General features: G+C 46.1%; 1 protein-coding gene across 6 annotated transcripts in view; it reads left to right on the top strand.

The window, feature by feature from the left end:
- Positions 1–8,897: 8,897 nt before the first annotated feature.
- The window catches only part of KCNC2 (potassium voltage-gated channel subfamily C member 2), a 100,521-nt gene continuing 97,031 nt past the window's right edge, over positions 8,898–12,387 (top strand). For 5 of the 6 annotated variants that reach the window (XM_053978206.1, XM_053978209.1, XM_053978208.1 and 2 more), the window contains exons 1-2: positions 8,898–9,217; positions 9,904–10,654. In XM_053978206.1, the coding sequence (XP_053834181.1) occupies positions 10,022–10,654 (633 nt within the window). In that variant the 5' untranslated portion in view covers positions 8,898–9,217; positions 9,904–10,021. The remainder of the gene's footprint in view (positions 9,218–9,903; positions 10,655–12,387) is intronic. The other variant, XM_053978207.1, reaches the window with a different exon arrangement.

Below are 12,387 nucleotides of genomic sequence, written 5' to 3' on the forward strand. Positions count from 1 at the left end.
CCACGAGGGAGGCGGAAAGGTTTATTGTCGTGGAGAGCTGCAGCGGGGAGACCGTGACCCGCGCTTCCACTGCCTGCGTGGAGGAAATGGCGGCTGGGACGGAGGGGGAGCGGGATGATATAGGGGGTGTGACAGGGAGGGCAGACGCCCTCCTGCCCCATTGGGACAGACGCTGTGGTGATGATGTGGAGACGGCAACCAACTGGAACATGGCAGGGGCGGACACGGGGCCTGGGGTGAGTGGAATCGTGGGATCGGGGTGACAGACACAGAACTCCCGGGAGTGGACGGGGGAGTGGTCACAGGAGTGACGGGGGGACGCTCCAATGGCAGGCAGCCTGGAGCGAACCACCGCGGGGCGGGGGGAAACACAGGGGGTGCATGGGGGCACACAGGACTCAGCTAGCTAACATAGATTAGAACCCCTAATCTAAACCCAAACCCGGGATGCAACAAGTGACTGTTTCATTAATGTGCTTTCTAGCTTTGAAGATGTGTCATGGCCTGAGCTAGGCACGATGCACAGTACTACATTGGGATATAATCCTTGCCTCAGAAAATGTAAAATATGAATTGGAAAAAAAATATGAGACCAGGAAGACATGAGGATGGGAGACAGGGAATACTGTGTCAATGATACAAACATCTCACTTTTAATGTAATAGCAAGCATCTCAAATTGCATCTTGCTTAACAAGTACCTATGGCAGCAATTATTAGTGTGAAAAGATTATTAGAAAGAGCAATTCTTCAACTCTGCGTTGCCTAGCAGGAACACTAAGGTAGGTCCCTAGACTGGCAGGGGTTTAAAATATTATGAGGATTTTCTTTGTTTAGGTGATTTGCAAGCAGATCTTTAGAAGCTATTACTTTTTAGAGAGGGCCTTTGAATCTCCCATGTGATATTTCCTGGCTGCATAAAGTTTTCTAAAAAAACAATTGTTACTTGATATGAGAATGCTTCTTCCATTTTGGCAATCAACATTTGCAAAAAAATCTAATAGGAAGGATTTTGTTGGCTCTGTGTGTGTGCTGTTGTGAGCCTCGATCTTGAGAAAAAGCAGATGAGAACCTGTGCAGTGGAGCACAATGACAGCAAGGGTCTTCCCTGCACATACCTTGCTAGCAGCTGTCTTGCATATTTAAATGGTGCTCCCAACTACAGCTGATTGACTTCTGTCTCTCTGCCAGTCCTCTTAAAGGCGCAGTTGCAAGCTAAGTAGAAGGGTGGAAGTTACAAAACTAGCACCTTGAATTCCCACCAGAGGCTGATAGGAAGTTTGTACCCATGCTGCTGCATATGCACTGTGATCTTGAAGTGAAAATGTCTTCTTAAAAAGGGGTATTAAACTTTCAGGACATTTTAGCCTGTGTGCTTTCAAGTTGTAGGGGGATGGAGGTTTTACAGCAACCGATTCTCAAGAAGAGGAGAGTTGTGGCAGAGTCTCGGTTAGTCCCTGGCAGGCATGTGCTGCTTTAGGCAGTTGCTTTATGGTTGTGCTGTCACACTCTTTAGGCTGCATGTTTATTCCAAAGAAAAAACAGCCTTCCAGAACTTTAAGGCATGTATCATTCTCTTTCTGAATATAGAAAAGTTTATGGAAATCACCGTAACTATAGTGACTAGCAAAAGTAAAGTGGGTATTCACTCTTACTGAACACAGATGTTAGAGGTTGAGCCCCATTTCTTTGATTGGACAGATGAGATCAGTCCAGGACCTAACACCTGTCTCTGTTCTGGGTTCCTACTGCAGGAGGTGTGCAGGGCCTCAGATAAGACTGCTTATGCCCTGATGGCCCCATTCCTTCAGTCCAGGCACATCTCTCCACATCTCCACTTACACCCACATGCACAGGACAGGTAGGTGGCTGTGGCTGGTGTTTTATTGGTGTTGTTGTACCTCCTGTCCCTGACCCAGGTGGTGTGCTTAACAGTATTTGCTGCAACAGCAGCCCCTCAGCCTGCACCTACCTCACATTTGTCCAAACCAGCTCTTTTTTTCTTTTAAGGAAGGCATACTTCTTCTAGAGCACTGCAGTTCAAAACAAATTGGGAAAAGATCTCAAGAATATCAAATGTTGCTGAAATGTTTACAAGACCAGCATGGACATGTCATGTTCTCTGACAGCTAAGTGTAACAGTCAATGTGACCAGTGTGGTTTTACTCTAAGTATATTACCTGACTTGTTAAAATACATGGAGAAACCTAAAATTTTACAACCTTGCATTATTTTCCTAATACTAAGAAGGGCTACTAACTCACAGTTAGTTATGCTGTTTCTGCCAAGACTTCCCACCTCAGCATGACCTTGCACAGCTGTTTAAGGCTCACTGGCACCTTGTCTCTGAGGAGGAAATGCTGATGATGCTACCTGCAGTGGATCTGGTGATTCCTATCTGGCTCTCCCTGGTCTGGTAGGGTAATGGTTCCAGTTTATGGGTCATGGCAGAAATGTGTAGCAGCGCCTCTAACTTTGGCAAGCAAGACTGAAGCACAAGCAGTGGAGATGCAGTGTTTATCTCTTGAGAATGCTATTCTGTTTCCATGGTAGTAGACAGCTCAGTCCAGATTTGGGCAATCTTGTCTGCAAAGTAGCACAAAAAAATTAGGAGAGGAAAAGCTTGACTGCAGCTGAATGGAGGCAGTCAAAATTAATCAAGCTTGCATGCACTGAGATTGGGTCTGCCATATGAGACTGCAGAAACTAATAAGAAACCTCTTTGCTTCCTACACTGCTCAGGCATCTGATTTCAAATCTGCCTGCCTCAGTCAGTGATGCTCTGTGGGAGACTTCTGTGCCTTGAACTCTTGGAGTTGCCTTTCTAATAGGTAAACTATATCTGTTCACAGTGGGAAGACAAAAGAGTTGCAAAACAAAATTATTAAACTTTGACACAATAGTAGAAAATTATTATTACAAAGTATCCTCTATATACTGATAATCAATTAAATTGCTGCTGTTTTGGGGTTGCCTCAATGATCATCAGTGCAAACATCTTCAGAATATGATCTATTAAAGCATATTAAAGCCTGTATTCTTGAGGCATTTGTATTATGGTCTCTTCCTAAAAAATAATGGAAAGAATGAAGTTTGCTAGTCATGGGAAGGAAGAAAATGATAGATGAGGTTTCCAGTTGAATGTTGGTGAAACACAGAAACTAGGTGTAACAGTGCCAGTCACTTGAAAACTTCTGTAGTCCTTATAGTGTGTTTTCATTGCTTTTGGTAACATGTGAGGGAGGGTGTGCTGACTTCCTCAAATAAATCACTGTCATATGTAAATTATGTATCAGATTTGAACTGATTTTAGAAGATTAGTAAAAGTTAGCATTAACTGAAACACAAGACTCCTTCCAGAATATTTTATTGAATAGGCCTAATCTTTTAAAAACACAGACTAGCTATTCAATAACAGTTTGAATATTAATTAGGTAGTAGATAGAGTGTATGCTGGAGGATAGATAATTTAATTTACCAAAATAAAAGTGTAAAGGTCTCTTTTCCATTTTTTCTCTACATGTCAAAATATGTCCAAGTCAGTTTGATCACTTCAAAGACTTAGAAACTAAATACCACTTTAAATTTCTTTGCAAGATTGTTGACTGTCCATATACAGTCCTCTATAAATTGTCTGTTTCTTAATACAGTCTTTGCCAATTAAATGAAACTGACAGATGTTTCAGGGCAAAGTGTGTTACAGATGTTTTTGTTTTGTTTAGGGTTGTTGTGGTTGGTTTGGGATTTTTTTGGTCTCTGTTCTGCAGAGACTTCTAAAATTAGATAATAGTGCACTTCTGTTTAGATAAGTTTAGTTCTTATAGAGCACACTCTTCTGTGGCTGAAGAAACCTAATTGTCCTGCAATCTAGGTGATGTTTTATTATTTATATTATATGAATGCTTTAGACTTGCAACCAGATGAGGCCCTCATTATACTGACACAAAGTTTTATTATTTATGTGTTGCTCAAAAACTTCAGTTAAAATTAATGAGAGAGATAAAAAGAAGAAAATCACAGAAATTTTAGAAGCAGAGTTTCCCAAAATTTTCATTACACTGCCAGGAAACAGGAACTCCTCCAAGTTGGTGGAGGCTACCTTGGCTCTGCTGGCCATGCTGTAAGACAAGATACACAGCTTTGGCATTTCCCCATTTTCCATCTCCCTGCCCTTTCCAAATAGAAATGGAAAGCTTTATTCCTTTTGAATGAGGAAAGCTTGTACCCAAGAACTGTTTGGAGGTACTGTATTCATTTTCCTGTCTCTTGGGACTCTGTATGCTTGGAGAACATTCAAAGACCCATTTCTTTTAGTCTCTTTAAGTACTAAGAGCACCTGGAAGAAGCTCAGTCCATGTATTTACACTTGAACTAAGGAGTAAGTGGCTGTCGAGGAGCTCAGTACTTTCTCACTGCCTAATGAGTCTTTAAAAAGGCACTCTTCCTGAGAGGTGCCAGACCCTTAGAAGTAGCATCATGTGCTGGCTAGATATGAATGAGAAAAACACATCACTGATCTTTCCCTGAAATTGAAGGAAATTTTCAGGATAGATAAAAAATTAATTTCAACTATTTTAGCACTGGACACTAAAAAATGTAAGTCTGGACAGAGCCTGAGGCAATATCTCCTTTTATAAGCAGAATATAATATCCTAAAGCTCTTGAGAAAATCTGCATCCCACAAACATGAATCAGCACTGATGAAGGCACTTGAATCACAGCAGAAACAGGCAAGTAATCTTGCCCTCCACCATCTTGCATTGCTAATACCTCTGGCATTAGTACTGGGAGGGGCAAAGGACACCCCAGGGTCATGAAGGAAAAAGGCAATGACTTGAAGATTCTGGTGAGGTTGACACTGGGCAAAAGCCATGTGCTATTTACCCCTGATCTAAAGGAACAGTGGAATGGTGGCAGTTTCTAAGGGAGAGTTTCACCAGGTGAGAAGAGGTACCTGTGAGAACAGATACCTTGGAGCTGAACGTTTCTGAGCCTGGAGGAGGTGATCTACTGGAAAGGGTGCACTTGCCTATGTGTGTTCTTGTAGCATCCCAGGCAAAACAATCCTGACGTGGGGGGATTTTCACCCTTGAATACACCAACCTCTGCCTTTCTTTTACAGAGAGAGACCCAAAGCCATTTTTAATGTACATACACTTTAGAATTCCATCCCCACCACGAGGGAAGGCAAAGATTTAACCACATAGCCTGGAATTAGGCAATGCAATTAGTGCTTACCTGTACTTTTTTTTCTACTGCGTCATCTCTTCTGAGGAGACCCCAGTTTTGTTTTCACTATTTTTAATTTCCTTGATAAGTGTAATATACAAGAACTTTTTCCAGGTTTTCATTTTTTAATGAGAGATACCACATTCCCCAGAATTTCACAGGGAGCTGAAATTTAGGGGAAAGCATATGAAGCACACCTGTCTGTATAAAGCCTCTCATATATAGAACTCCTGCATGCTAGTGTGGGACTAAGAGCAGGCCGACTTCATCATAGCTTTCACATTTTGTACGTCTGTCTTGTCCAATCTTAATTTTATTCATATTTCTCTACAATAAGACTTTTTTTTTTCAATTATTCTGTGTTTTTGATCAAACCAAGCTTATATCTCAATTGCATTAACTAAAAATGCAATCTTGCACTGTAATTTAAAAATAATGACATCTTTCTGCTAGCTTTGTTTTGAGCTTCATCCAATTTGACTACACCATGGCTGTTATAGTTACATTATATTATACAGTTATATTTCAGAGATGTTTACTTAATCTATTAATTCAGGGTTTTTTGCAGTTTCAGAGTAAGATTCTGACTGATCATCAGTGTACTTCAGTATAATGTGGCTACCATGTTCTGCAAGATGTGTACATGTAATTATAAACAGTAGAGATTATTATAAATAATAAGGGAAAATAGCAAAATACATGAAAGAAAGAAGTAGAGGCTTAATAAAATGTTAATGAGAGTGGATATTTAAAATAAATAATTTACTTAATGATTGATAAAATTGTTATAAATAGATCACATTTTACCTTTGCACTGTCTTCAGTTATAATTTTTGATTATAAAATTGATTATTTTTTGTTTCCCAATTTGACATCATATGAATAATATGGAATAGTAATCTGCACTAGAAAAACTTGGTGGCTTCAACCTCTCATGTCCTCCTCAGGATGACAGATGTTATTTGGCCAGGGTAGCCTTCCTAGGGACCCACTAGTTAAGAGGGACAGACCTCCTCCAGAAGGTGATTCAGAGCATGACTTTAGCTGAAGTACACTGCATTTTTCCTCACATTTGCTTTTCTTTTGGGCAAATCCCTATTTCCATTTACTCTTGTTGTTAGACAGCTGGTAACCCAATGAGTTTGCATTACAATACTCAAGCTGGCACAATGAATGATTGCTCCTAGTAAGTAAAATGCTCATTTGCCTTGGTTTTCTCACTGTGATCATTATATGTAATTTTATTGCTTTGCTGGTGAAAACCATAACACAGCACCTTTCCCTTTGTAAAGGAATTATTAGCCAGCAACAAAAATCAGTTGTACATTGCTCAGTATCACTCAGTTCCTCAAATAAAGCCCCAAATTCTGAGCTACAGAAACGTTTCCACTTATCTTTTAAATGAATATGTTTGAGCATGTGTGTAAATAGTTTTTGGGTTTGTTGGGTTTTTTTTCCCCTTTGCAGACATATTTCACTCAGCAGACACATTTCTCTCTCTTACATATGTCTCATGCTTTCACTCTTACTGGAAGCACTGAGGAGTGCAAAAATTCAGGTCAAACTCTTGTAAGGAGGAAATTCATTCATAAATGTCATTATGTCTATGTAGGATATTATGATTCAAGAAAATTTCAGCTCTAGAAAGTCAACATCTAACATAATTTCATCCTTCATTGAGAAGTCTGCCACATGATGAAACTACAAGGAAGAATCACACACAGAGAAATTAACAACATTTTATTTAGTAACAGACAAGTTATAGAATGTGAAATTTTTAATATTACTGAAGGACTAATATATTCTGGAAGAGAACATTCCCTTTCTTACCAATTAGAATTTTTTTTTTCTGTTGCTATTCTTACCATGCAGTAACCCCCCCCCCCCCCCCCCCCCGTGCTTCATAAGTCTGAAGCATCAACCGGTTGCTCATAATAAATGCCTTTTTCATGGCAATGGCATTACAGGTATGACTGTAAAGATTTTATTAGATGCCATCCTTGTTAGTCTCAGGTTTCTAAGGATTTTGGGTGGGTTGTGAGGGGTTTTTTTGGGGGATGGTTAGTGGGGCTGGGATTAGGGGGTTTTTGTTGATTTTGTTATTGTTAGAGCTTTTGTTTTGTTTTTTTGTTTTGTGTGTTGGGTTGTTTTTTTTTTTTTCTGGAGGGGTTGGCTTGTTAACTTGGGCACAGATGCAGGACTTGAGCAGACGGTGACAGTTCAGATGGAAGTCCTGGTACTCTGTGATGGTACAGTTTGTGTAGTGTTTTGGCAGCTACTGCCACCCTATGGTTTTCCATAATGGATGAATGCTGCAGAGCTTTAATGTGTTGCATTTCGCCAGGAACCTCTTATAGGTCAGAGAGAAGACAACGAATAATCCTTTTGTCTTACTCACTTTTTCTCTCTGAAAAGGGGACACCCTTTTCAGAAAAATCCCATCTGCAAAGAAAATCAAGTATGGCATGAAAGGCCATAGGTGGCATTAGGATGGTAGAATCTTTTCCACTGCATTTGCAGCTATGTAATTGAATATTAATTTTGGTTCCAAGGGCTTTTGCTAACTGATTATATCTGCTGTGGCAGGATAGATTTTACCTTTTTTTTTTTTTTTTTTTTAGGAACTTTAAAATGTACATCTGGAGAAAGCTTCTGTTTTGGGAGCCTGTGTTTAGATCATGAATACCACATATAGACAGATCTGGGTTAAAGCAATCTGGTCTAAGCAAAGTGTCCTCAGAGCATTGCTTCCAGCAGAGCTTTGCCCTCCAGACGCAGGCAAGTGCCCAGCCAAAGGCTCTGATGCGGAGAGAGGACGTTTCAGATACCATTATTCCACTCATTGCCCTCCTTCAGACCAGGGAATACCCTTTGCGTGGAGGAAGACTTTTTTTTTTTTTTCTTTTGAGGAAACGGCAAGAGGGATCACCTCTCATGTTGTAGATCTTCTCTTTGGGGCTGGAAGCTTCTTTCCGTTTGACCAACCCAGCTGAAATCAGGCAGCACTATAGGCTGTAGAAAATAGCTGGCTTGGAGGCAGAGATATGGGACTCTCATATTAGAGATATATTGGTTTCCCTCATATCTTATTGGGGACTCTCAAGTTCCATCCCCTCTGCCACACCTATGCAGTGCACGAAGTTTGAAGTGCACCCACTGCTCTATTCCTCTTAGCCGACATGAAAACTGGATGCCCTCTCCTTAAGCCGGATCCCCAAAGCCCACAGCCGGCCGGCGCAAGAGCTGGCTCTGGGGCTCTCCCAAGTCGGGGCACTCCCCGCCGCCGCCGCCGCGGTCCCCCGGAGCCCCGCTCATTCCCTGCCCCGCCCGCCGGGGCTCTGCGGGCGCTCTGTGACCCTCTCCTGGGGGCTGAACAGCCACCTGTAGCTACGGCTGATTTTTCTGCATTTCTCTGAAAAAGAACTATTTTCAGCCCTGCTCCCTTCCCACTTGTTTTACTTAAGTGAACCAAATGTCCATGTATCAGCAGCGGAGGTGGTGTCTTTTCCGGAAAGATGCAGCGTTTGTTTTCTCTATCGCCTCCCTGCGCCCCCCAGGCTGGTAGTGTGGGACCGGAGGAGTGCGTAGGGCCGGCTCGGCTGCCCCTGCCCCCGCCCCGGGGCGGAGCTGCGGCCCCAAATGAAGTACGATTTCACACTTGGACCCGTCTTCCTCGAGCGCCAGTGGAACTACGGCCGTCGCGGTCCCCGCTCATGCCTCTGTGCTCCGCCAGTGCTCCCCGCTCCCAGCGACGACGTGGAACAGCCACATCCCCCCTGTAAAATGAGGGGAGCGGGATCTCCGCGCGGGCGGCGGGAACCGCTGTTACGCCTGTCGGAGTTGGGCATGGAGGGAGGTGAAACAGCCACCTGAACGCGGAGAAACACCCGAACCGACAACAAGTAGTCTCGCCTGGCAGGACGGCACGGAGAGCGGCTAGTGCTGGAGCCCGCCCGGGAACAGAAGCCGCTGTCGCTCCTCCGGCAAAGGTAGCGGCGGGGCGGCGCGGGGCTGGCGGGGGAGCGGGAGGCACCCGCGGCAGCGCTGATCCCGCCTGCCCTTCCCCGAGATGCGCGCTTGGCTTCGTGATTTGTCTGAGAAAGTAGAGAGCCGAGCTTCACACAGATAGCTGTTCCCAGAGTATGCCTGCTGCCTGCGCTTATGGGGTGCTCTGTATTTCTTCCCAAAAAGCAACCCTTTCCTCCCTCCCACAGTGGGGGGTGGGAAGGAAGAGAAAAATATCTAAGCCTTATTTTTTCCCCCTCGTTAAGCTGTTAGGATACTAAAAGATAGATACCCATTAAATAATTAACCGTACACTTTCTGTTCCATCAGCTCGGTTCACATAGCCCCGCGAGGGAGAAGGGGGTGGGGACCGTGGCGGATCCATACGCGGTCGAAGCAGCAGCAGTGCCATTTCGGTAGCTTGCTTCCAGGGGAAGCGGGAGACAGCCCGGAGCTGTGCCCGGAGCGGGCAGGCGGCACAGCGCTCCGCTGAGGAGCGTGCGGAGCTGGCCGGCGGTGGGTGGCGGGGCGGGCCGGGAGGGCTCTCCCCGAAGTGCGGGTCCGCGGGAGATCTTGGGAGGGGTCTGGGACAGGCCGTGACCGCGGGGAACGGTCCTCCTACGGGGGTGCTTGTGGGGCTTCTCCTCGATTTCTTCTGTTTGCGTTTAAGGCAGAAGCTCGTTCCCCACGGACCTGCCGGCGACCGGCTGCCCAGCGACCGGCGCGCCCCCCTCCCAATCCCTGCTGCCGCCTCCCGCACTCTCCCCAGTCATGTCCCACCCGGAGCGATGGGGAAGCTCGAGGACAACGAGAGGGTGATCCTCAACGTGGGGGGCACGCGGCACGAGACCTACCGCAGCACCCTGAAGACCCTGCCGGGGACCCGCCTGGCTCTGCTCGCCTGCGAGTCCCAGAGCGAGTCCCCGGGCGGCGAGGAGCCGCCGGCGCCCCCCAATCCGCAGCCGCCTCCGGCGGGCGGCTGCCCGGAACCTGGCAGCGGCTGCAGCCCCCGTGGCAGCGGCGGCGCCAGCGAGTTTTTCTTTGACCGGCATCCGGGGGTCTTCGCCTATGTACTCAACTACTACCGCACCGGCAAGCTGCACTGCCCCGCCGACGTCTGCGGGCCGCTCTTCGAGGAGGAGCTGGCCTTTTGGGGCATCGACGAGACCGACGTGGAGCCGTGCTGCTGGATGACCTACCGCCAGCACCGCGACGCAGAGGAGGCCCTCGACATCTTCGAGGCACCCGACCTGCTGACGGGCGAGCCGCCCCCCGACGGCGACGACGATGACTTGGCCGCCAAGAGACTGGGCATCGAGGACGTGGGGGCGGCCGCCGAGGGCAAGGGTGGGCGCTGGCGGCGGCTGCAGCCCCGTGTCTGGGCGCTCTTCGAGGACCCTTACTCCTCCCGTGCCGCCAGGGTAAGCGCCGCCGGCCGGCGCTCCCGCCGGGCGCTGGGGAGGCCGAGGGGCTGCTGGAGCGGGAGCCGGCATCACGGGGAAGCTCGCCCCGCTCGGGGTGTGCGTGCAGAAGTGATGCTTTGGTGGGCCACTGCAAGGGGGGACATTGGTCCACGTGGGGTGGTGATACTTGTCCCCTGACATCTCCAGGCAATGTCAGGCAGCACGGGGGTGCCGCTGTGCCATCATCCTTCCCATGGGAGTGTAGGGGGTGAGGTGGGAGCTGTGCCCCGAGAAGCCTGCAACCCCCTGGCCTGTGTGGGGTTGTGGAGGGGGTGACTCACTGGTGGACCTGTTTGTGTGTGGGTGTGAGCAGGATCAGCCCCAAGGCACCCTCATCCTCCCTGAGCGCCTGCATGAATGTGCATTTGGGGCCGGGACAGCTGGCCTGAGGTCTTGGGTTTGGGGTCAGGTGGTGACAGTGACACAGGAGAGCGACCTCAGTCCATTCTGAGCTTTGTTCTGTTTGCACTGGTAGGTGATCCTGATTCAACAAAGTAAATGTGACAGGGGGGGTCACCCTGGCTCTTCCTCCATTGATTTCTCAGGGTGACCCTGGCTGGCTCAGTGACTGAGGGACTGGGGACAAGACAGTATGTGATCATACTGACTTTCTTTTACTTAGGGATTTTATATTTTTATGCTCATTGCTTTATGCTTTGACTTGGGTGACTTGGATTTTAGTTCTGTCTTTTCATTGTAGTTTGTCAGGTCAGTGGCGACAGGTTCGCTTTCTAACTCAGGGCTTTGGAGCAAACAAATGGTTGTAATTCCTTTGAGAGAAATATGCAGTGGTGTCTCTAATTTAACCAGAACAGCAACCACCAGCAAATCCTCCCTACAATACAAGACAAAAGGACTTGTAACAGGAAATGCTTGATTATAAAATGGCAATAAGTATTTTGTAGCGTATTTATCAGGATTTCCACGAAATATTTAGAGCTAAACCTCATTCTGTAGAAAGTGCGGTTATGGTGGGTGTTATCTCCTAATCAGTTCCACTTAATCCGCTGGCAGTCTCATAGGTGTGCATATAAGTGTGTGGTTTAGTGACTTCTGGAATTGTACCCCATGGTATGATGCCATTTCTACCCACTTACCCTATGAGCTTATTGAGGTAAGTTAAACAGAAAGTATAAGTCCTCACACTTATTACTATCACTTACGGAGTGCCATCGTTGTTAAGTTTTTGAATCTTGCCTACCAGTATGTTTTCCCTCAAGAGCGGGCTCCAGTTGATTCTTAAAATATGTTTTTAATAAAGAATGGGTTCTGAAGAAAAGCTACCAGAAGTGTCTATCTTTGCTCATCAGTGACATACCCTCATCTCGCATCTCAGCTGCCGGCATCCTGAAGAAAATTTGGCTGTCAGTTTCCTGACAGACTGTAGTGTATGAGGTGATTGCCTGCAGGTTTTCTTTCACCTACTGTCTTGTGGAAAGTTGCTGACAATGTCAAAAATGCAGCTTTTATGACAGAGAATCTTCTTGCTCAACTTTGCTGGAGAACTGAGGAGTATGGAGTAAATGTTAAATGGAAGATACCAGGAGAAGTAGGAAGGTAGGCATGTTGTTGTGCCTTGGAGTTGAAGTTGGGCTTTCAGTCCAGTCTTTGACAGAACCTGTAGGCACTTGCTTTCCAAATTTTCCATCTGTACTAGGTCATCCTGAATCATTAGTTTGGGTGAAGATACT

The sequence above is a fragment of the Vidua macroura genome, chromosome 5 (assembly GCF_024509145.1).
Source record: "Vidua macroura isolate BioBank_ID:100142 chromosome 5, ASM2450914v1, whole genome shotgun sequence".
In the NCBI taxonomy this organism is placed as follows: Eukaryota; Metazoa; Chordata; class Aves; order Passeriformes; family Viduidae; genus Vidua; species Vidua macroura.